At 34.5% G+C, this 23,345-nt stretch overlaps 1 protein-coding gene across 3 annotated transcripts in view; it reads left to right on the forward strand.

Annotated features, from left to right (window-relative positions):
• LOC131673793 (serum response factor homolog) overlaps positions 1 to 23,345 on the forward strand; it is a 275,341-nt gene that overhangs the window by 69,444 nt on the left and 182,552 nt on the right. For 2 of the 3 annotated variants that reach the window (XM_058952097.1, XM_058952088.1), the window contains exon 2: positions 16,351 to 16,605. In XM_058952097.1, coding sequence (XP_058808080.1) covers positions 16,351 to 16,605 — 255 coding nt within the window. Of the gene's footprint in view, positions 1 to 16,350; positions 17,063 to 23,345 lie in introns of those variants that run through there. The other variant, XM_058952081.1, reaches the window with a different exon arrangement.

Raw genomic sequence — 23,345 nt, forward strand, 5'->3', positions numbered from 1 at the left:
TTTTTCTCGGAAAAATAAACATTTAATCCAAGATCAACGAAACTTATATTGTCCTACAGGAACTTAAAAACTGAAGTTCTCTTGTTTCGGCTTTTTTTGTTTTTATAGGGTATAGGGGGTAAACTACCCTTAAATAATTTTTATTCTTATTCGAGTAAAGCGCTGTAGGTTTCAATGGAATTTCGGTCGATTATAAATTTGTATAAAAACAAGATTATTTTATATAGTGATAAATGTTTTAAAGGGGTGAAAACAACTCCAGAAATCTGTCTTTAAAGTACATTTTTCAGGGTATTTCTACTTCTACGTAACAAATTTCCAAATTCAACTGGAAATTGATTGTTACTAGTCAGCAAAATTGTGCGCCGTACCAATCTTTAAGGGGTTGCATCCCCTGACTATGGTAGAGATGGTTGTAATTGAAAAAATTTATTTTTCTAAAAAAACTAAAAAAATTCAACAATATTGGTACAGTTTTATTAGAAGATACGTTGCATGCTAAAGTTGACTGGTATGTATAAGCTACCCTTAATTTTCATTGAAACGAAATGTCGCAGATCACTGATTTATCTGATATATTAATATATTATAGAAGGTCAAAAAGTACTGAATATGTAATGATTTTATATGTAATAATCAATTTTCTAAAAGAATTAAATATACTCGTTATAAGTTTATTGGTAAAAACCGTATTTTATTGATTGGTATAATTTATTATTTTTTAATCTGATCGACTTTTCGAAGGGATGTAGAAATATGTATTGAAATGAAAAACTTTAGTCACCGAGGAGTTGAACAAACACTTTTGACAATTATAAAAAAAAAATTTATCGTTTAAATGAAAATGTATTCTACCTGAATTAATTTTTTGTTTGATTTAACTCTATGTGAAGACATGCTAAAAGCCAACTTTCAATCATTCAAATGAATCTCTTCGAGATGAATACATTCGTAGTTTTAATTAGCTAAAATAATTATTCTTGAATTTAAATTTTTCAACCCGAAATTTTTTAATGTGAAATTCCTGAAAAGTCTCAAGTACTATTGTTAATTGTAAATACCACTTTAGGGCTATCAAGTTATACTTTTATGTTATATAAAAAATAAACATGTACAGGATAAAACAGCTACACTATCAAAAAATATTGTATATAAATAATTTTCTTGAGAAACATTCGCTTTTTTTCAATGCTGTACCATAATTAGAATCATAACTGTGGTTGCATAAGAGTATTGAATAAGTGATTTCTTTGTGATTTTACCATTTGTTTTTCTATCTTTAAAGTTAGAAAAATATATTTGATAGACTGACTTATTCGGTGTTTATTCGTGATTTTGGCCGGTCTAGATTGGTTTTTGATTTTTTATGTAAATTATCGATCTTGATAATATAAAACTCAAATATGAAGAATCCGATGTTAAATTAATTTCCATACAATTGTCACGTATCCGGTTCTGCCGAGCAGCCATATGTATATACATACATGTATTTATAGAATATTTTTTGCTGCGTATATTTAAATATTTACAAACAATGCCTATTTTCATTTGTCGCAGTCAGTGTCACGATTTCTCGCGGGCGAGTTGTACATTGGTTGTGAGTTAGTTGCCTTTTTTTTGTTGAAAATACTGCTTAAATAGCTCACGCCGATAAATTTTTCTTAAAGTCTAGAACCAGAGACCAGACATAGCGTACCCGAAGGATTTTGATGCTCTGAATTCGTATCTAAGCTCAGAATTTTCCCTATACGTCACGATTCCGAGGTATCCTAACCTAAAAGTGCAAAAAATATAAATTCCGTATAAAATGAAATAAAAACGAAACATGTCAACTTTAGTTTTCAATGTCCTTTAGGACAATATAAGTTTCGTTGACCTTAGATTAAATTTGTATTTTTCTGAGACAAAAATTTAAGAATAAAATAACTTTCGTCCTTTTGAAAAATAAGAGATGCCACCCCTGCGGACCTTGGTGTGCTGTATGATATTATTATTCAGTAACAAACATTTGAGTTCAGGTAGAATTTCGACTTGAATTTATTGAGTTTTGGCTTAGACTTTGATTTTATAACCTCTGTCGACCAACAAAACTATTTACACTTTGTTCTTCATTAAATATTGCGCTTTTCATTGATGGATTATTGGTCATTTTAAACAATAACCTTATCATCTTAGAGATATGAAAATATGCACAACTGAAACACGCCGTTATTACATAGTTATGAAGAGTGTAATAGTTCTATTAAAGCTGTTTTTTATACTAATTCTTTTGATTTTTTTAGATAGTTGTTTACTATTATATCTAGTTTGTTTATCTTTTAATCTTTACATAAGAGATAAAAAGTTCATAGTGGAATAATAGTAATTCTAGAGAGAAGGTTCGGTCAATATTCAATGGCTATTTTTGCGTTATAAAATGGTTTAGGTTAATTATTCTCAGTAATCTAATTTGTAGGTTCTGTAATCCTTTAATTAATCCTGAATAGGCTCCTCCCCATGCAATTATCCCATAGGAGTAAATACTGTGAAATAGTGCATAGTAAACGATCCTTAGTGTGTTGGAATTCATTATTCTTGATAATTTGTAAAAGATAAAAGTTAAATATTTGGTTCTTTTGTAGTTATTATGCAAGTAAAGTTCCCATTTCATGTTACTATCAAAAATCACTCCTAGATACTTAATGTATTCAACACTGTATATTGTTATACCTTGTATTTTTATTTCCAGATTTTTAGGTGTGCTATTACAGTAGTTACGGAATTCAATATAAGCTGTTTTATCAATATATTGAATGACAGCTTATTATAAACGAATCATTTTTCCACTATTTCCAATTGATTGTTCATATCTATTTCCGTTTCTTTTCAATTTTTACCAATTGAGATGACTGCTGTATCATCAGCAAAAGAGATAATTATATTATCTGGCAAGGCTTGTAAGATATCATTTATATAAATTATGAAGATCAGTGGTCCTAGAATTGTACCTTGAAGAACTCCCATCTGAACTTCCTGAGTGTTGCTGAATATATTGTTGATTTTGACTCTTTGTTTTCGTTTGCTTTTAATTAGATTGTGGATATTTTCTCTTATACCATAATTATATCATCTATCAAGTAAAATTTTATGATCAACCGTGTCGAAAGCTTTGGTTAGATTGAGAAAGGTAATAACTATGGGATCGCTAGAGTCTAGTTGTTTGTAAATCAAATTTGATATACGTATAATGGAGAGCATCTTTGGTTCCTTTATTTTTTTGAAACCAAATTGTTTGCTTGATATTAAGTTGCAATGGTATATAAATTTGCTAAGTCTTCTATGAATGATTTTTTCAAAAACCTTAGCAACGTTTGAGATCAGAGATATTGGTCTATAATTTGTTGTTAGATATTTTTCTTTTGTTTTATGGATCGGTATAATTACTGCCTTTTTTAATGCATCTGGACAAATTTCTGTTTCAATGCTAGCATTTATTATATTAAAAATTGGTGTAGTAATGAATTCCTCCATTTTTTTTCTTCATTTTACTAATATTTTCACAAATTTCATAATTGTTTGTTGGATACAGAAATAAACTTGTAGGGTTCATACTAGACATGGTAATATTGTTATTTTGTGGAGCAGAAATCCTATTGTTTAAATCCTTATCTATATTACAGAAAAATTTGTTCATTTTATCTGTAATTTTTTTTTGAATCTGTTATTTTTGTGTTGTTATAAATTATATGATCAACAGTTTTGGTTTTCATTATATTTTTACCCAATTGATTATTTATTATTAACCATAGACTTCTTGGGTTATTTACAGATAATTCAATTAGTTTTTTATCAAAATATTCTGGAATTTGATATATTGTTTATAATTTTCTTTTTTATCTAAGTTATTGCGATCATTACGCTACAATTTGTAGTTTTTCTTTATTTTTACACGAAAGAAGTATCGCTTTAGTTATCCATGATTTTCTTCGTTTTTGTTTTTTGGAGTGGTGCTGTTTATTTGGGCTTTTTTAATACAATGTTGTGTGTTATCTATTAATTTCTTGGTTACTGTGTTCAGATCAGTTATAGATGAGCTATCATTCTAATGTATAGTCTTGACGATAGTTATCAGTTTCAGATAATTAATATTGTTCTTGTGTTTTCGTAGGTCAATATTCTTACTAAAGTAATTCAGAGACATTAAAAGTGGATAATGATAATTAAGGGGAATTGTAAGTAGATAAGTCCAGTGATTCGAGTTTTCTGATATGTTTTATGTATATGTGTGGCAGGGAATTTCGGGGGTTTTGACCGCGCTCCGAGCTTCTTCCGCCACAAGGCCTGTTTGGCTCTACCCCCGATTATTTAGGGCGCCAGACCGTCGGCTGATTACGGCGATCGTCGGGGGTAAGGCCAGTAGGGTTGTCGCGTATCCCGGTTTGCTTAACGGCGACTGCGCAAAGTAGGCAGACGGGGGATACGCGTTGTATCCTCACTTCAGGCCTTGGTGTCCAACTTTCGTTTCCAGTTTTCCTCCTTAATTAGGGTATGCCGGCAACTCAGGTGATGACTCCTTAAGTCAGGTCGTGAGGACGTTCGAATTCGCGCGTATGTTACCTATCGAGTGACCCGAAAATATAGCGAATTAGTGATACCCGTATGTAACCGCTCGCGGCTGAAAATCGCTAGCATGCAATAGAGGTAGGATATCAAAGTAAATTTTATATATAAATATAAAGATAATTAATCACTTTATTGATGCATTAATAATTCTCACATACGAGGTCGGAGTGAATATGGTCAGTAAAATTCTGAATTTTTATAAATTCGTGAGGATACAATTTAATCGGAACGTTAATGATTTTCCGGTCGGTCTTCGATTAACAAAGAGAGAGGGTCAGCACAAATAACTCAGTCGCGAATTTCCTTTGTCTGATCTTACCACTCACACTCGATTCATAAAATGGCGGAAAGGTCAACCCGATTAAATAGGCAGGGTGAGTTTATTTGGCTAATTCTACGTTCGCGGCAATTTGTCAGCGAAAAGTCAGCGCGAATATCCTAGATCTCAATTTTCATTGGTTAATCCTAACGCTCACATTCGGTCTGCGAAATGGCGGGAAGGTCAACACAAATAACTAATCAAGACAAATTTTATTCGGTTAAACCTACGTTCGTAATAAATAGCTAACGAAAGGTCAGCGCGAATCCTAACTCACAATCTTTCTTTCGTAAAACCTAACGCTCACGTCCGGTTTGCTAAATGGCGGGAAGATCAACACAACTAAATAATCAAGACAATTTGATTCGGTTAAACCTACGTTCGTAATAAATAATTAACGAAAGGTCAGCGCGAATCCTAAATCGCAATTTTCATTCGTAACATCTAACACTCAATAAATAGTTAACGAAAGGTCAGCGCGAATCCTAAATCGCAATTTTCATTCGTAACATCTAACACTCAATAAATAGTTAACGAAAGGTCAGCGCGAATCCTAAATCACAATCTTTCTTTCGTAAAACCGAACACTCACTTTATATCTGCGGAATGGCGGACAGGTCAGCACGATCCGATAGGCACCGGCGTCGACGGATCCACGCGTCGCGACGACCTACGGCACTGAGCGATTTATTCCCGCACTCCGCGATTAAATAAAAGTGAGTGGCACTTTGCCTACTTACGATCTTTTCCTTGCGGTTTTGGCGAACAAAGTTGGCAAAAGAAAATTGGAGGGCGTCTAGCGCAAATCGTCCTGCGATATATTAACTAAAGGAGGCTCCGTCCAAATAGAGATCCAGTGGCAAAATGGACGAGAATCGGCTTCTCGCGGTCAAAGATCGCTTTTCTTATCCTCTTTCCGAGAAGAAATGTTATTATTGGTCGGTATGCTAATTCGGATATCGGTAGCGCCCTCCGAATATTTTATTATTGGTCCGTATGTAAATTAGAAGGATACAGCGCCCTCCTTAGTTCTCCTACTTTCGTCGTTATTTACCCTCTCTCACCCCCCACTAAGGTAGCTATCATTAGTTGTTGGAAAAGATCTACCCCTACTCTTATCTATTTGTCTATCCGGACGGAAATCAAATTTTATTCTAATTTGCTCATTGGTCGTGACGTCACTAGCGAATTTTGTCAGAGGTTCGAATTCGGTCAGTTAAATTATTATTTAAACCTAATGGGGGTAGTTGTCGTTCGCTATCATAATAGGGGTGTCGGTCGCGTGCGAATTTTACAATTCGATATTTGTTCCATGTTCATTCTTTTCCAATTTATAATTTTAATTTTATTGTCATAAATACATATATAATATACGTCGTTTCATTTGTAGCGCCCTCATCTTCGCATTTGCATATTATTCTATCTATCATTTTGTATCGTCTGTCTCGCTCGCTCTTGTTTCGTCTATTTCGCTCGCTCTGTCTCGCTCGCTCTGTCTCAGTCTGTCTTGCTCGCTCGCTCTCAGTCTATATCGGCGCTTCAAGATGACCGCTCAGTTTCTAGCGCGTACGCCTCGTGTCCTTGTGCCGGCTGTTGGAGCGCCTCCTGGGGCGCTCCCGTGTCGGTTCTGTGATGTTCTCCCGGGTGTTTGTGTGTGTGGTTGCTGGTATTCGTGTGTGTGGCGCTCAGGATGTCGCCGATGGTGTTCGGCAGCCCGACACAGCTGATTGCCGGCTGCCACTTCATCGGTGATTTTCTGCTCGCCCCAGGAGTGTCAGTGTCTCGTGAGTGTTAGTGTTGGTGTCTGGGAGTGTAACGGATCTGCATGTGTCATCAACATGCATTTCCGTTGCATTTCCCAGTCAAGTTTTGCATTTTTCTTTTGCCGGTCGGCAACACGTGGTCGGAAGTGCATGTGAGTGAGTGTGTGCGTGCGCTCTCTTTTTATGTGGTGCGCTCCTTTTTTTTGTCTGCTCTTTAAGCGTCCGTCGGATCGCGTTTGACAAGTTTGTTTCATCCATATCTCCGGCGTGGTTGTTTGGACATAAAAAAGAGTAATAGTTCTGAATAGGGCGCGCTTATCTTTATTTTATGCAACCGGTTACGGGGCGGCAAGAGACGGGGATGGCCTTTCTGAGGTGTTGCAAATAATGCAGCACTCAGGAAAGGCCTTGTAATGTACCGCATTACGTATGTTGTCAATACAAGTACCTTTGTTGTTATTATCGAAGGACGGTCGAGTAATGCTACTAAATCCTGGACTATATTCATTTTCTAATAGGACTTTTAGACATTCTTGATCAATTACGTCATCACTTAGGATATTGAAGTCGAAATCTCCAGTAACAATGGTATTTTTGTTTCTTGTATTAGTTTTTAGAAATGACTTCAAGTTCATTAAAAATTCAGTTTTAGTGACTGTTAATAAGTTAGCAGTTTGTGGTAATTGGCATTTATACTTCTGATATTTATGCATATTACAGGTTGTTTTTCTCATTCTAAATATTTATTTAAAGTGTTTATACGAGGTGTGTTCAAAAACTAAGGTGAATTTTTAAATTGGGTGGGCTACGTAGATTCGATCATCGATATTTTTTTTGTATTATGTTGGTATATATGTCTCTCACATATGCTCACAGTTTCAGCCAGTTCGTATGTTTACTTTTTTTTCGAGACACAAACGTTAGACGTGTTTTTTGTGCTCGGCAATTTTCTGCTGTCGAAAACAATGGATCAAAGAGTTTGCATAAAATTTTGTGTAAAAAATGGAATTAAGTGCTCCAAAACATTTGAAATGTTGACAGTGGCATACGGTGAGTCTACTTTAAGTCAAAAAAATTTTTTACAAGTGGTATAAGCTCTTTCAAGATGGCCGAGAAGACACCGACAATGAACCTCGCTCTGGACGCCCCAGCACTTTAGCCCATTAACGCTTAGGCGACACGTTTTTCGAACCCAAGTTTGGACGGCCAGTGAAGTGGGATGACGGCCAGCCAAATGCGTCTTCAAAAAATTCAGGATCCACTATACTCTATTTTTTCAAGGATGCTCTTTCGATTGGCAATCATTTCAAGATAATTCGAATTTAACCTAAAAAATGCAGATTTTGTACTTTGATTTTTTTTTCAATCTGAGTTTGGAACACTTTACGGCTCTTTCACATACTATTTTCTCACACCAATCGTGTTCTCGAACCTTGAATTTGAAAATGATCAAAAGCCGATGTCCATTCGAGCATTCATTTATTGCAAAATTCTCGCCATAACTACAAAATTTTTATTTAAAAGTTCATGAATTTTTTCCCTGCAAACGACTCCTTCTACGTAAAGAAAGGTATAAATGAAAAGTGCTTCGAATTGGCTGAAGAATACATCTGTATTTTTTCGAAATGTTTTGAGCAATTATTTGGTTTTTCAAAAATTGCTCAAATCGGTCCAGGCGTATTCAGGCGTATTCTTCAACTAATTCTAGACACTTTTTGTAATTACAATAACTTGCGTAGAATGGATTGTTTTCGAGAAAAAAAATTATCTAAGTTTACTAGGAAAAAATGGTAGGAAATGCTTATATTTTTTCAAATTTTAAATGTTTTTGGCTCTCTTTTGTTGTTTTGGAGGTGTTTTTGTGAGAATATCAATAAAAAGCAGCTATTATCCAATTGTTCAACTATTTGTCATTCTTTATCCTAATATCATCCAACTCTAAGTAAGCTTATGCGTGCTCTACATAGAGTAGTAGTTGCACTTGTTTCATTCAATTTCAATATTTCATTTCAAAATCATATTTTTCTGATGGCTTAAAAAACTGGAAGGCCGTTTAATAAAATGTATCGACCTTCAATGAGACTGTGTTGAAAAATAATAAAAAATTACATACGCAAAACTTTTTTTCCTTCTTTTTGTAGAGACTTATTGACCCCCCCTCGTAGTAAAGTTGAAAAACAGAAGATTGGTTTCCAGTATCCAAATGCCTTTACTTATTACAATAAATTTATGGGAGTAGATGCTGGGAGGTTCGTTGTCGGTGTCTTCTCGGCCATCTTGAAAGAGCTTATGTCAATTGTAAACATTTTTTTTACTTAAAGTAGACTCACTGTATGCCACTGTCAACATTTCAAGTGTTTTGGAGCACTTCATTCCATTTTTTATACGAAATTTTGTTCAAATTCTTTGATCCATTATTTTTGACAGCAGAAAATCGCCGAGCACAAAAAACACGTCTAACGTTTCTGTCTCGTAAAAAAAAAGTAAATATACAAATTGGCTGAAACTATGAGCATATGTGAGGGACATGTATACCAACATAAAAGAAATATCTATGATCGAATCTACGTAGCCCACCCAATTTAAAAATTCACCTTACTTTTTGAACACACATCGTATTTACATTGTCTGCATTCATGCAATTTATTAAAAGTGTATCTTTATTTTTATTTATATATAAGTGTTTAGTTCGCAGAGTATTATTCTTAGAGCTCCGTAGCACGTCAGTTCGACCATTGGGTGTAACAAAAGTTCTACTTAACTTCGTTAAACTTTTATTGCAAACGAACCATAATAGAAACCTTTTCATTTTTTCATAACTACTACTTCCTAGTTACAAAGTAAGACTTATTTTATCGATTTCTTTCAACATTACTTGTCCTGGTTTGCATACGTATTCAACAAACGATCTTCCAGGTATAGTAATAAACAATTATCTATCATATTTATTTATTCTATCTGCATTTCAATCTGTCAGAATTTATTGGCCATTACGTTTATTAATTAAATGAGCCTTATCCGTTAGATTTCACATCGGTACGCTTTAAATGTTAGGTTTAACGTCAGGTAGCTAACTCCCAAGACGGAACACTACAGTTAAAGTGATAGCACAAAAGATAAATATGTACTACATATTTATCTGAATAAGATCCCAGAAATTTTCGATCGAAAGGAGTTGTATGATCTTATATAAAAGATTGGGGGTTAACTAAAGATTGAGCTGAGTATCTAGCCGCAGTATTAAAAACGAAAATCTTGTTGTCCAAGAGGACTAAAGCTTATGTTTATCGAAATAAAGAAAAGAAGTTTTGGAAATTCTTTGTCAAAGATACAGAAAGCTCGACGACACTGTGTTCAAATGTGAGAGGGTTAATGAATGAATTGAAATCTAATTTTTATAAAGATGAAGAGTGGAAGTTATTTATTAACTCTTCTAAACGGAGCCTGAAAGCTGTACTTTTACACAATGGAAACTTGATTGCTTATATCCTAATAGCTCATTCAACGAAGTTAAAAAAATCTACAAGAAGTTGGAAATAGTATTAAAGAAAATTCATTACGCGGAACACCAATTGAAAGTTTACAGTGATCTTAAAATTTCAACTGTAATTCTAGGACTGTAAAGTCTAGGACATTCATTTCTGAATTTTACAAAACATCCCTGTTTTTTGTTTCTGTTACATAATAGAGATAAAAAATCACTATTTACAAAAAAAGAAGAACAAATTTTATTCTAGGGGTAAAAAACATTCTCTGTAAATCTTTAATAGATCCTTTAAAATTTTACTTCTACCTCTTCATATTAAACTTGGCCTTATGAAGCAATTTGTCAAAGCTCTGGACAAGGATGGAGAATATTTTGAACACTTAGGAGAGAAATTTCCGAATATAAATAAAGCCAAACTAAAATAAAGTGTTTTAAAAAAATAAAATAAAGTGTTTTTGATGGTCTTGAAATCCGCACTTTATTCAGAGAGGAACGTTTTGTTAGAAAAATAACCCCTACATGTAACCCCTGTATGGTCAACTTTCAAATTGCAGAAAATTTATGGAGAAATCAGAAGAATTGTACTTTCTACATTCTTATCTTGATTACTTCTCAGAAAATCTTGGAGACTACAGCGAAGAACAGGATGAACGATTTCACCAAGGTATTAAGAAAATAGGATATAAATATGATGGCAGATTTTTGCTGGATGCCTAAAAGTATAAACGAGCAAACAATGCTAAAGGGAAAGAGAAATCCATATCTCTTGCACAGATCCGTTGCATAGAAGACAGAGGGTTCGGCTCATTTTCGTTTTCTTTCTCATTCACTTTACTGAAAGAATATAGATCAAAACTTTTATTGTCCAAATTTCAAAATTCAATAAGTATTAAATATTTCCATAATGTCATATGAGATGTATTCTACGATATTATTTATTGGTAAATAAATATGCAAATACGTTGATACTAATGATTAAAATATGTTATTAATGAAGGTTTAAGTTGTTATCATCCATTTGTGTTAAAAAATCATGAAAAAGTTTTAAAAAGTATAAAAAAGTAATATAAGTTATAAAAGTATTATAGTTTTTTATAATCATATCTTTTACAATTTAAATAACATACTTTGGTAAATGTTTACGGTTAGAATTAGTGCATTTTCAAACTAATTTTCTAATTTTACGTAACTTAATAAAGTCGAAATCTTTGTATAATATTTATTTGTGGTAATATATTGACTTACATCGTTTCTTTTTTACTTTGTTTATTCGAAACTAATCTTTTCTACAAAGTAAAAATTAAATTAATTTCTCTATCGAGATATTGGACGATTTTTACTTTAAGATTAGTGTGAATAGGTCAATTAATTCTTATTAAATACATGCCAACTATTACAATACACTTTACGAACGTTTAATTATCTACTAATATAGCCAATAATAATATAATTTATATACGTACACAACATATAAATAGGGTGTCAATTAAGTATCAGCTCGACTTTGCAACAAATGCGCCGTCACCAATTATTTAAAGACGGTATAAGAGAGGTACTTTCGCTCTCAGCAATCGAAAGAGGGAAATGATGGACAGGTCAACAAATAATTATAATATAAATTATAATTATAACTACTCAGTCTTATTCTATTTAATACAAACCAATGAACATTTATAAATCTCTTATTATCAATCAGGAAAATTCAAGCCAAACATCCGGCCAAATCTTTAACAGCAAAGGGTAGCCTCGCTTTCTAAAAACAGGTAACTCAGGTGAAAAAACTCTCCATGCACGGATCTCTACTCTTTCTAATGACTTCTTAAAGGTTGCCGATTTTAGGTATCGTCCGTCTTCTGTCTTTTTATCGACAAATAGATCTGTAGTGAGTTGCTCGCAGTCGCTCTCTCTCTCTCTCTCTCTTTCTCTCTCTCTCTTTCTCTCTCTCTCTTTCTCTCTCTAAGCTTCCCCATTTAGCCTAATTTTTTAGGCAGCGTGTGACGCGGCTGATATCTCATTTTAAGGTTTCTCACGTAAGAACAACTAACTGTATAGATTTATTGTTCTCCGCAATCGCGAAAAAGCACACGTGTGTCTGCAATTCGAGATTGCCCTCTGCAAAATTGTCAAATCTGCGTAATAGCGCTCGATGTGTACTTTATGAGTAGAGAGCTGCGAGGTGAGAGAAGAAAGTTCTTTCCTCTCTCCTAGTCTCTCGTCTCTCTCCGTCTCTTGATTCCTATCTGATCACTTTCTCTCATTTATGAACTGATTCTCTCTTTCTCGCCTCCGTGACAGTCGACACATGATTTTTTATCCCGCGATTGATTTTACAGCGTGGACAGTGGAGTGATTAGCTAGTTGGTCGGTAACGTTCATTGTCGCGCTATGAGCAATTTACCCTTTCTTTCTTTCCACGATTGCGCAGTAAAGCTTTTCGAGAGAGAGTTTCCCTTTTTTGGAAACGACGAGCAAAAAAGGGCAGACAGAGACGAGACAATGGAAAGAGAAGACGCGTTCCAAGTCGCGAGCGAATAGATTGATTATCACTAAGGAAGTGAATAAATTTGTTTTCTGAAATAGTTTCTAGAGAAATTGATTTAAAAACCTAAACTCTCCACCAATCCCTCTCGATTTGTGTAGTGTGTGTGGCCGTGAGTGGTACTTCAAACGTGCTTTGCATTCGATCAACATGACCAAGAAGCAGTTGGAGGAGAGTCTCCCATCATCCAAGAAGACCTAAGTGCTTATTCTATACTTATATTTATACTAATTGTTACGTCCGAACTGGAACTTTGTAACGTAGAGTGACGATAAGCATAAATAGATAATGAAAAAGTAGATTGGACATTGAGGTAGGAAAAAGAATACAAAATTTAACTTCAAGTAATGAGAGTCATTAGCTGTCATGACCTTGCAATATATTTGGAAAACTCCTTAAACTCGGTGATATTTTTCTTATCCTACAGGTTCTGTCACTAAGCCTAGCAGTCAGCCACGTCTCAGCCCTCTCGCTGCAGATATTGTGGTTTTTGTATCATTCCGTATAAACACTCGTAGCGCAACAGTTCTTTGCACGAGTGTACCATGAATATTGTCTATATCTTTAGTAGAAAAGCAAAAATCAATTATTTTATTCATTGCTCTAAAAGCAGCTACATAGGAAATCAAACTTAATTGGCCTACAGATTTATAAATGTCACGATGAAGGAGTTGATCAGGATATTTTAACAGTTTTATGCATTCATTTTCCTCAAAAATTTCCCCATGATAATTCTTGGATACTATCTTTGACTTGACAGGTTAAAGTAATGCAGTTTCTCTCCCAACTAGTGGTATTAAACCATCCCCGAAATGGTGGTTCATAAACCTATTATTTACTTATTAATATTACGGAAAAATTTACATTATATAATTCTTATCATGAAAAGATCATTTAATAAAACTAATATAGATTAAGTATTATGTTTTGAACTGTTTTTGTGATGATATGCGAACTTATCTCGTTCAAAAAAGTGCTACAATTTAAAACATAAATTAATATATATTTTTGCCCATGACTTGCAAAGGGGATCAGATACGATTTGCGGACCTAGTTTTTTGGATTTTGCAGGTCTAAAATAGGGTAGAGCCATCATCCATTCCTTGCCACAATTTTATAAAACTTTCAAGCTTCAGACAATCACCGTACTTAATCGGAATCGTCAACGGGATTCTCGGCATTTCCATTATCTATCTAGGATAGTTCGTTTTTATCAAATATTTATACTATTTTTCATTTTTGGTTTTTTCACAGTTCCTTCCTCTATCGTGTATCCTAGGAAGTACTTCTTTGACAAGATATTAATGTCCAGACCAAATGTTCTTTGATCATTTTAACGAGGTTGATACTCCTACCCCTCATGCTTTCGTACCTCTTGTTGTGTATGTACTTGCGTGCATACGTGCATCCATGTGTGTGTATGTTTTTTTTTCGAAGAGGTGAAGAATGCTTTTTACGCACCATGATAGGAGCCCTACGAAGCTCCCCGTATGCGGGACTCGCCAAGTGCTGAGGCAACTTGCCTGGTCGGATGGATGGACCAGATCCTACTTCTCTGAAAGTAGAACCTCTACCCACTAAACTCCAGCCTCTTTATCTTTATCTTTTGCAGCCTTTTATTCCCCGCGAAACCGCCGCTAGGGGTTATTTCACGGGAGTGGCACGAGCTGATTCGCTCTATCTTCTTTTCCCTTTCCTACGTCCTCCAATCGCTGCCATTTGATGCCAAGATAGGGCAGTCTCTTCTTTAAGGATTGTTGTCGTCTTCTTCTTACAGAATCATATCGTCTTCTTCTTTCGGCATCGTCCGGTCGTCTTCTTCTTTCGACATCGTCTGGTCATCCTCTGGACAACTTCGTCCTCGACACCTACGTTCCTCTGCATCGGATGAGGGAGTCTGAGCTTGACCTAATATCCTTAACTGATCTGCCAAGGCAGAGAAGCATTTTAGAAGGCTGGCACCTTGTAAACCTATGGATAGTCTCGCACCCCCAGAACCTATGTTCCTCTGCATCGGATGGAGGGAACTGAGCTCAACCCAATCATCTACATTCCTGAGACGCAACTCATCGACTTTAGTCCTAAACATATAGCGGGTGGCCATAAACCATAAAGGTTTATCAGTAGCAATAGGTCACTCAAGCTCCCCGTATTTCTCTTTTGTTTAAGATATAAAGATTTCTTTTAGAAAGGGGAAGACATAAGATACATCATTGAACACACTAACAATTATCTTGCGGCCGATAATATATCATAAAGTGAGCAATACCGATTTCTCTCAGTAGAATGATTGCCATATTACATTCAGCAATGAAACTTGCAACACGGTGTATTTCACGAATGCGTTCGGTATAGTAGATTATTCTCTAGATAATACATACAACTAAAAGCGAGTCATTTGGATATAACGATGTATGGACTATATCACTGGATGGATGAATGGAAGTATATCACTCTTAGTAACCGGAATATTCATGCAATCTTTTCCTCGCTAAAAGTAATTAATTAGGTGAAGTCACGAGTTGAATTATTACTAAATGAAGTATCTTTCATATAAGTATACTTCATATAAATGAAGTATCCAATGACTAACAGAAACATTATAAAATTATTTAGAAATAAATTTTTATTGTTATTGTTATTATGATTAAGAACTACGTCTACGTGGAACGTTGCAGAGGTATACTAAGTACTTATATGCATTAGTCTTTGTTTCCTACAGTCACGACTATTTAGACCTATCTCTCCCATCATTTTTAGAAAATAGTGTTGGAGGAAATAGTTTTACACGTATCGAGACTGGAGCTATAATTTAAGGTGGAATCTGAATCACCGGAATCACGATAATAAACATATGAAAATTTCATTTCTGAAAATGTTCTCATGCCCGGACTCGAATCCATGACCTCTTATACAGAAGCCTGGACTCTCTTACCGACTGAACCACTGTAACTTCAAATAATGTACTCATGTTATCAAATATATAAAAAAGATTTCTTATTTTTTATTTTATAACTGAGTACTTGATTAAGTTACCCTTATCTATATATTAAGTAATTCAGAAATTTCGCTTCTGCTCAAATCCACAATTCTTGATGCAAAAATTACCTCTTTTAAGCCACAAATAGAAGGACTATAAGTACTGATTTAAGCTCACCAACATTATTACACATTGTAAGTGACTTTTGACATGAGTACCACTCCCCACTCATGGCATGTAGTAGTGGGATTCATAAATCACAAACAATGTAATAGACTGTATCATAAAACTATTATAAATTAACTATGTGGTAAAAGTTAAAAAAAATTTAAGCTAATATTTTATTCAGATATGGTATAAATTTTTGGTATATGTGTAGTTCATTGATAATGTTAGTTGACATTTTTTATCAAAACGTTTGAGCGCATATCAATTACTGACAGTAATAACTCATCATAAACAGGTCCCTGAGTCACTATTTTAATGGCTGATTACATTACAATAATACTAAAATAAGAGGAGATTTTGAAAAATTAAGGAGAAGTGGCGAATTTTTTTCTGATGTGTATATGAATATATATATATATTTATATCTTGTTATATCGTATGAGTTTAAGTATTTGTATTCATTAAATATATCAGTACTTGAATAAATTACAGGCGTACGAGCTTTCAACATTGACGGGTACACAAGTAATGCTATTGGTTGCGAGTGAAACGGGACATGTGTACACATTTGCCACTAGAAAATTACAACCTATGATAACTAGCGAAGCTGGAAAAGCTCTCATCCAAACATGTTTAAATAGTCCAGATCCACCAACATCTGGCTCGTCTGGGGATCAGCGAATGTCAGCTACTGGTTTTGAAGAAACAGAATTGTCATATAATATTGGAGATGATGACCAACAAAAAGTAAGACAGCTTGTATACGGTCCTTCCCATGGAAGTGGCTTGCACGTTGGCTATACAAGTGCCAGTGGTCCGCAAAATGCTCAGCACGTCTCACCTTCACACGTTCAACATACGCATCTGATAGCGCATGCGCATGCGACGCCCCCAAACTCGCATTTAGTACCTTGCTCAAGTCCGAGTTCACTGCTTGCTGGTAGTCCATACGTTCAAGCCTGTCCGTCTCCTCTTCCACCTCCTCATACGTCTTACCATCCACATATGACTCCCTCTCATAATCAACGGTAGTTAAAGACAGATTATGCTGTAGCTCAGTGATCTCGTAAAATAACTTTTAATAATCTCTTCGAAAAAATGAATTAAATAGTCAAATGGTTCTGTAAAAATTGCTTAAAAATTATAAAAAAAGGTACACACATTTTTTCAGTATTTTATAAAGAAATAAACTTTATGAATTGCTTTTTCCAGCAATAAATACAACAAATATTCTTACATGAATTCAACTGACGAACAAAAAATTAGTTTTAATCGTTTGTAAAGTTATTTTATGATAAGCATAAGTTATTATTATCATTAAACTATGTTAAGAGCTTACAGTTAGTAAAAAACCGAAATTTTTCCAAAGTAGATTTTTCTAACTAATCCAGCGTAGTATTACTGAAATAAATCAAGATCAACCTTTTCCTATATATGCGCACGCACGCGCGTGTGTATGTATTTGTGTGTATATAATGTGATTCACTTCAATTACAACGACCAAATTTTTTTCATGTTTTTTTATAAACCTGTTATAATATAACTTGCAAGCATGAATCTAAATTTTTCGGTTTTCAAAAGCAATGTCTACATTAATATAGGCTTTGGAAAATCGGCTCTTCTGATCTTTTAAAATTTATTTCAAGCATAAACTTATTGTAACGGATAGGTATTTGCAGAAAATAATGAATTTATTTTAGCACTGATGATACCCGGTTTAGTACCAAAATATCAACCTTCGTCGACAAATAAAATAAGTCTATACGTACTTATTCACGTACTGTTATTACTATATGAATGTGTACATATGAATATGTACTGAAGTTCGTGAAATGTAAGATGAGTGTGTAATACAAATTCGAGTTTATATAGTAAAAATATTGGTTTGATTCTGTAAGGGTACATAAAAATGTAAATTGATAAATAATGATAGTGATCAAATTGCAGACACCATACCAGAGCTTTATCTGGGACTTTTATACGACACCTGTGTGGCAGACTATACAACAAAAACAACTATTAACAACAATAAAAAAAGTTAGCCTAAGTGCTTCGCAAGTTAATTAGGTATAATGACACGCAATGCTCGAAGTCGAAATAAGGATTACGGATCGCTCACGTATATTACGGAATTTTTGCTCTTTGCCTCTCTTTCTCTGTCTGTCTGTCTGTCTGTCTGTCTGTCTGTGTCTCTCTCTCTGTAAGCCTACGGGGTTATACCTCATGGCTAAATAAAAAATTGTTTAATCTAATCTCTCTCTCTCACACACACAGTAGTTTACCACAGTCGATTTCCAAGATAAAGATTCCAATCGAAATTACCATTATTTTTTTTAATTTAACTCTTGAATATACAATTTTCATTTTAAAACATTTTATATGTACAATTTTGTGCAGGTTATCGACTTTTGTCGAATGCTTAAGCCTTACTACAAACATTCAAACTAAATATTGAAGACAATTTTGCAATAATTTCATTTATTTTCTAGTGGATATTATACATCGACACAATTATTTAATCCAAATTGATTAAGAGACAAAAAATAATTTGAATAGACTTCCATACATGTACAGGGATTTCAAAGACAATAAAATGTGAAGGTGTAAACAACACACTGTGAGACAAGAAATTTTGCTAAGAAACCAGAATAATTATCATGATCAATTACACAATAATCAAACTGAAATCATTTAATCGATATTACATTATTAATTTAATGAAAAGCGAGCACACGAATATGGGCAAATAAATTCAAATGAACCCCTGCACATCTCTTTAAGTTGTTTTCCAACTAACAAGGGAAGGCAGAGAGGTACATGTCATCGATTTTTTTCAACTTTGCATACGTGTAGAGTATAAAAAAATATTAGACACGTATTTTTTTAGTAGCCAATATGGTAATTTACAAGGTAAAAACAGGGTTGTCAATTATATATACTTACCTTGAATGTGAGTGCGTAAGTTGGTGAGACAATAAATTCAAATTAGCATATCTTGATAAATAAAAGGATATCTAAACTATTCAATACTTATTTCGAAGAGAAAGGCTCATATTTTAAGATACATTAATTAGTTTTACTGAAAAAAATTATATTATGATGTTACATAATCTCAAAAATGTGAAAAAATTGTGTTTATTGCACTTTTAGTTCAGTATGTAAAGAATCTTGAATTTTCAAAATTTTTAGTGTTTCATTTTCATTTTTTCTTTTTGATTCTTTTAAATTGAAAAGACAGTTTCTAAGTTCGATTTCTAAAATAGACCCAACTTATAAAATTCAAAGTTAACCTTTGATATTTATCACAGATTCGAATTCTATGGAAAATAGCATATCCTGACATGATATCCAATTTTAATGAAAAAATTTGCGTTTTTCAAAAAATTTTTTTTAGGAAAAAAACGTAATATTTCACATTGAATCATAAATTTATCTTTTTATTTCTTTTAATAGTTATGTTCATATACATATTAAGCTACGTCAAATACAACTTTTTATTTATCTCAGATATGTTTAGTGTTATTTTTGAAAATTATATAACTATGGTATATAATTCTTACAATGATATTCTGTAAAGAAGCGATTTATGCATAACTTTTTTACACCAATCATAAATTATAATTGCATTGTTGTCTTCGTAGTTACGTAGACGTTATTCTTGCATACCAAAGTAAAATGTAATAGGATTATCACATTTTGCAGGTTTATCAATATAATCACTTTTGACCATGAATACTTAAAGGTATTCTGATACTTTGGAGAATATAACCGATTACGTACGAGTGATTACATTCTTATGATAAAATTTCTTTCGTGTAAATGAATATTGTGTTCTATTAATTTAATAATAGCAGATAGCTTTCTTACAAAATTCTTCCAGAAACAAAAACCATAATCATCTAAAGGCTGAATTTTATCTGATGTACTTGAAATAATTCTTTAGAAAGCTTTCCAGGTTTAGAAGCTCGTATTAATACATTTTCTGGAATAAATTATGTCTGTTTAATTCGAGGCTCAAAATCTCCAATTGCTTCTTTCAATACTAAACATAAAGGTAAAAGTAAATTACTCCCTGCTGATATAATAGGTTAAATAGTGTGATCGTATGTTAACGAATACAATGATTCTATGCTTTCAATTTCTTTCAGTACTCTATAATTTAATATTCTACCGCTGTGAAGCTCCAACTTAAATCCACTTTGATCGAAATTACGTACGTTACTGGCGCCGTATCTGATAAGCATTTGTTTAATTTAAATTCTGAGAGTATCAGATTAATTTTCAATTTCATTAATATTTTTCAAGAAATCTGTTCTAACAAATTTTTTATGAGATACTATATTATGTTATATTTGAAATTACCAGATCCACCAATTCAATCGCTTGAAAAAAGGCTTACCTATTTCAGTTCTTTTTTGCAAAGCCTATCTTTTCAAATAAATATCATGTACAGTCATCTTTGATTTTACAATTCCATTAAATTTATTAGACCTACTGTCTCCTGCTTTAATTTGCTGTTTCCATTGCCGTAATTGTCGCATGCTACTTGTTTGTATTTGTGCTTCACAGTATTAAATGCGTAAGGCTTACTTTTTCCACTCAACCGAAACTTTACTGCTTCTTTTTTATATTTAAAGTAAATTATTTGTTGCTCACATGGATTATGTAATTCTTCTAGGAAATCTTCAGATTCTCCGTTTTCCGTGTATTTAATACCTAAATATAATTTTATTTTCATCAGAAATATACATTGTTGTTTCTTCTTCAATATCAACATAAGAATTTTCTGCATGTTGTCTTATTATTTTCTTCAGTATGTTGTGCGATTGCATTTTTTCGTCCCTGATTGGAAACTTTGGTTCTCCATCATTGTTCCGATTAAATATTATTGACAGTAAGGGTGTTACAACTTTTGTATCAATATATATTTTATAAATGTATATAATATTTAATATGTACGTATAATGATAAAAGTTTGATTCGAAAATTTACGCAATCAAATTCTAAACAGAGAATTTTCAATGATAGTAAAATAATTATTTTCGAGTATTACTAAGAATTATATCAACAATCTTTAATATAAATTCATTTGAATTGTACATATAATGCTTCGGTACTTATTGAATATATACCAATATTATATTATAAAAGTAAAATTTTAAACTAAACTCGACCTTTTATAAAACCTTTTATAATAAAAAGTATATTTTCCCTATGTGTAAAATAAAATGATATTATAAAAATAACAAAAACCAAATAGCATTATTAAAAACATTCAGGAGTTAACCATTCAGAGTTAATAATATGGTAAATTAATCACGGTTTCCGCATTTATACTGATAAATTAAAAATAAATAACAAAGTATCTGCAGTGTTTTTATTATTATTATTATTATTGTTATTATTATTATTATTAAATTAAACAATTCTTAAAAACAAACATATTTATAAGATAAATAAAATGTTGTATATGGTGTATGTATTATTTTTGTTTTTACAAGAAGTTGCGGAATCCTTTTTGCGGATTCCCCTTAGTCTTGCTGACTAAGGAGTTATGCGGGACTCCCAAAAAAAATAGGCCTACTCACTAAACCAACACCTCCTTGATGTCCTTCCCCTAGCTGAGGACTATGTTGATATTACTTTTGACTGGAGGTTCTGTCTGTGTTCGTCCGTTTATGTCGTTCCTCCGTATCTCGTTACGTCGCATCACTCCGTTTGCTCAATCATCTGTCAAGCAGTCGTCCGCGTTCTTACATCTCAATATGGTTTCCATATAGGTATATCGACTAAGCGCCACCATTCAGGTTCATGCAACATCACCTCCACAATGTTATCGGGGGTGATGCTGCCGACCGTAGTAGGTAGGAGTAAATGATTCGCAGTGCGCCCTGTCTCTGTGCCATCATCATCATCTTACAGTATTTCTTTGGCTTCAGTGAGTCTGTCCATATTTCCGCGCCGTATAGGAGCATCCAATGAGCTGTCGCCATTAACATTCGCCGTTTCCCCAATCTCGGTCCCGTCGTATTTACCATCAGGCGACTCAAGGATGTTATCCTCTCTGCTGCTTTCCGAGTTGTCTTCTGTATATGAGGCTAGAAGGTTATCTTCGTATATCGAGGGTTACCCCAAGGTATTTGACTTCCCTCTTGGTCTCCATCTCGTATGTCCCCATCCTCATGTGTAGAATCGTCTGTATGCGTCTTCTCATGAGAAACGTCAGTTCCGTCTTTTCTGTTGCAAGTTGCAGTCCATAGGCTGTCATCCATCGTTCAACTCGTCTCAACTATAAGTCTGAGAAACCCCATCCGGCCTGTATCACGTCCATCAGTCTCGGTCTCAGTAATTGTTCAAAGAGTTTACCAGTCGTGTCAAGTAAACTCAACGGTCGGTAGGCCGAAGGCGTGCCATGATCGCTCTTACCTTTTAGGATAAGGACGAGCCTTGCCTCTTTCCACCAGTCGCTAAACGTTCCTGTTGTTAAGCACGTGTTATACAGGTCGAGAAGTACCTCCGGCCGTAGACGAGCCACGAGCCGAAGGATTTTGGCCGGTACTCCGTCTGGTCTCGCCGCCTTACTCGTCTTCATCACATTCGTTGCTCTGTTGAGCTCCTCAGCGGCAAAGGCGGGGGCCACCGGTGCGTCCACGTCGTCCGTTTCGTTCGTCCGAATCGGATGCGTCGGAAACAATTCGTGAACAATCCGTCCTGTTGTTTCGGCATCTTTGAGTTCCGGTGGGACTCGGGCCCCTAGTTTGCCGGTCACAATCTTGTACTCTGTTCCCCAGAGATCCTCGTTCAGCTTCTCACAGAGTTTCCTCCAGAACGCATCTTGCTATCTCGTATTGCTTTCGTCAACGTCTTCCGTGCTGTTTTGTATATGGCCTGGAGATTTTTTTCCCTTTCGAGTCCGCCCCCAGCCCTCGTCGCTCGTCGTCGATTTGCCAGGCATATCCTGCGTAAGTCGGCTATCTCGTTCGTCCACCAGTATTGTGATTGTCTTTTTTGTATCTATCGACGTTTCGACATTGTGCTGTTGCACAAGCTGTCTATTAGTTTGACCGTCTCATCTATCAGTTTTTCCGCTCTTCGCTGGGCCGTCAGCTCGGGGGGAATTTTCACCCCTAAAACTGGTGCTGCGATCAACTCCTCTGAAAATTTTTGTCCGTCGAGTTTATATAGATTCCACCGCGGGGGTCGATGGATTCTTGTACTGGTGATTGCTGGCTGTATAGTCTTCGATCATCCGCCAGCTCCTCAGCCGTGGCATTCTGTCCAACGTCATCGTGACATCAGAGATGAAGTCTCTGACCCCTGGCCATCTGTACGTCGTCATATGTCCCGTATTTACCACTGCTAGGTTGAGCCTTGCGACCATTTTCATCAGTAGTCGTTTGCGTCAATTCGTTCCATTCATTCCCCACTCGATCGCCCTCACGTTGAAATTCCCCGCAACGATTACATCCCCGGGCAAGTCCTTGATC

Source organism: Phymastichus coffea, unplaced genomic scaffold (assembly GCF_024137745.1).
Source record: "Phymastichus coffea isolate CEN01 unplaced genomic scaffold, Cenicafe_Pcof_1.1 PCOF00014, whole genome shotgun sequence".
NCBI classification, from domain to species: domain Eukaryota; kingdom Metazoa; phylum Arthropoda; class Insecta; order Hymenoptera; family Eulophidae; genus Phymastichus; species Phymastichus coffea.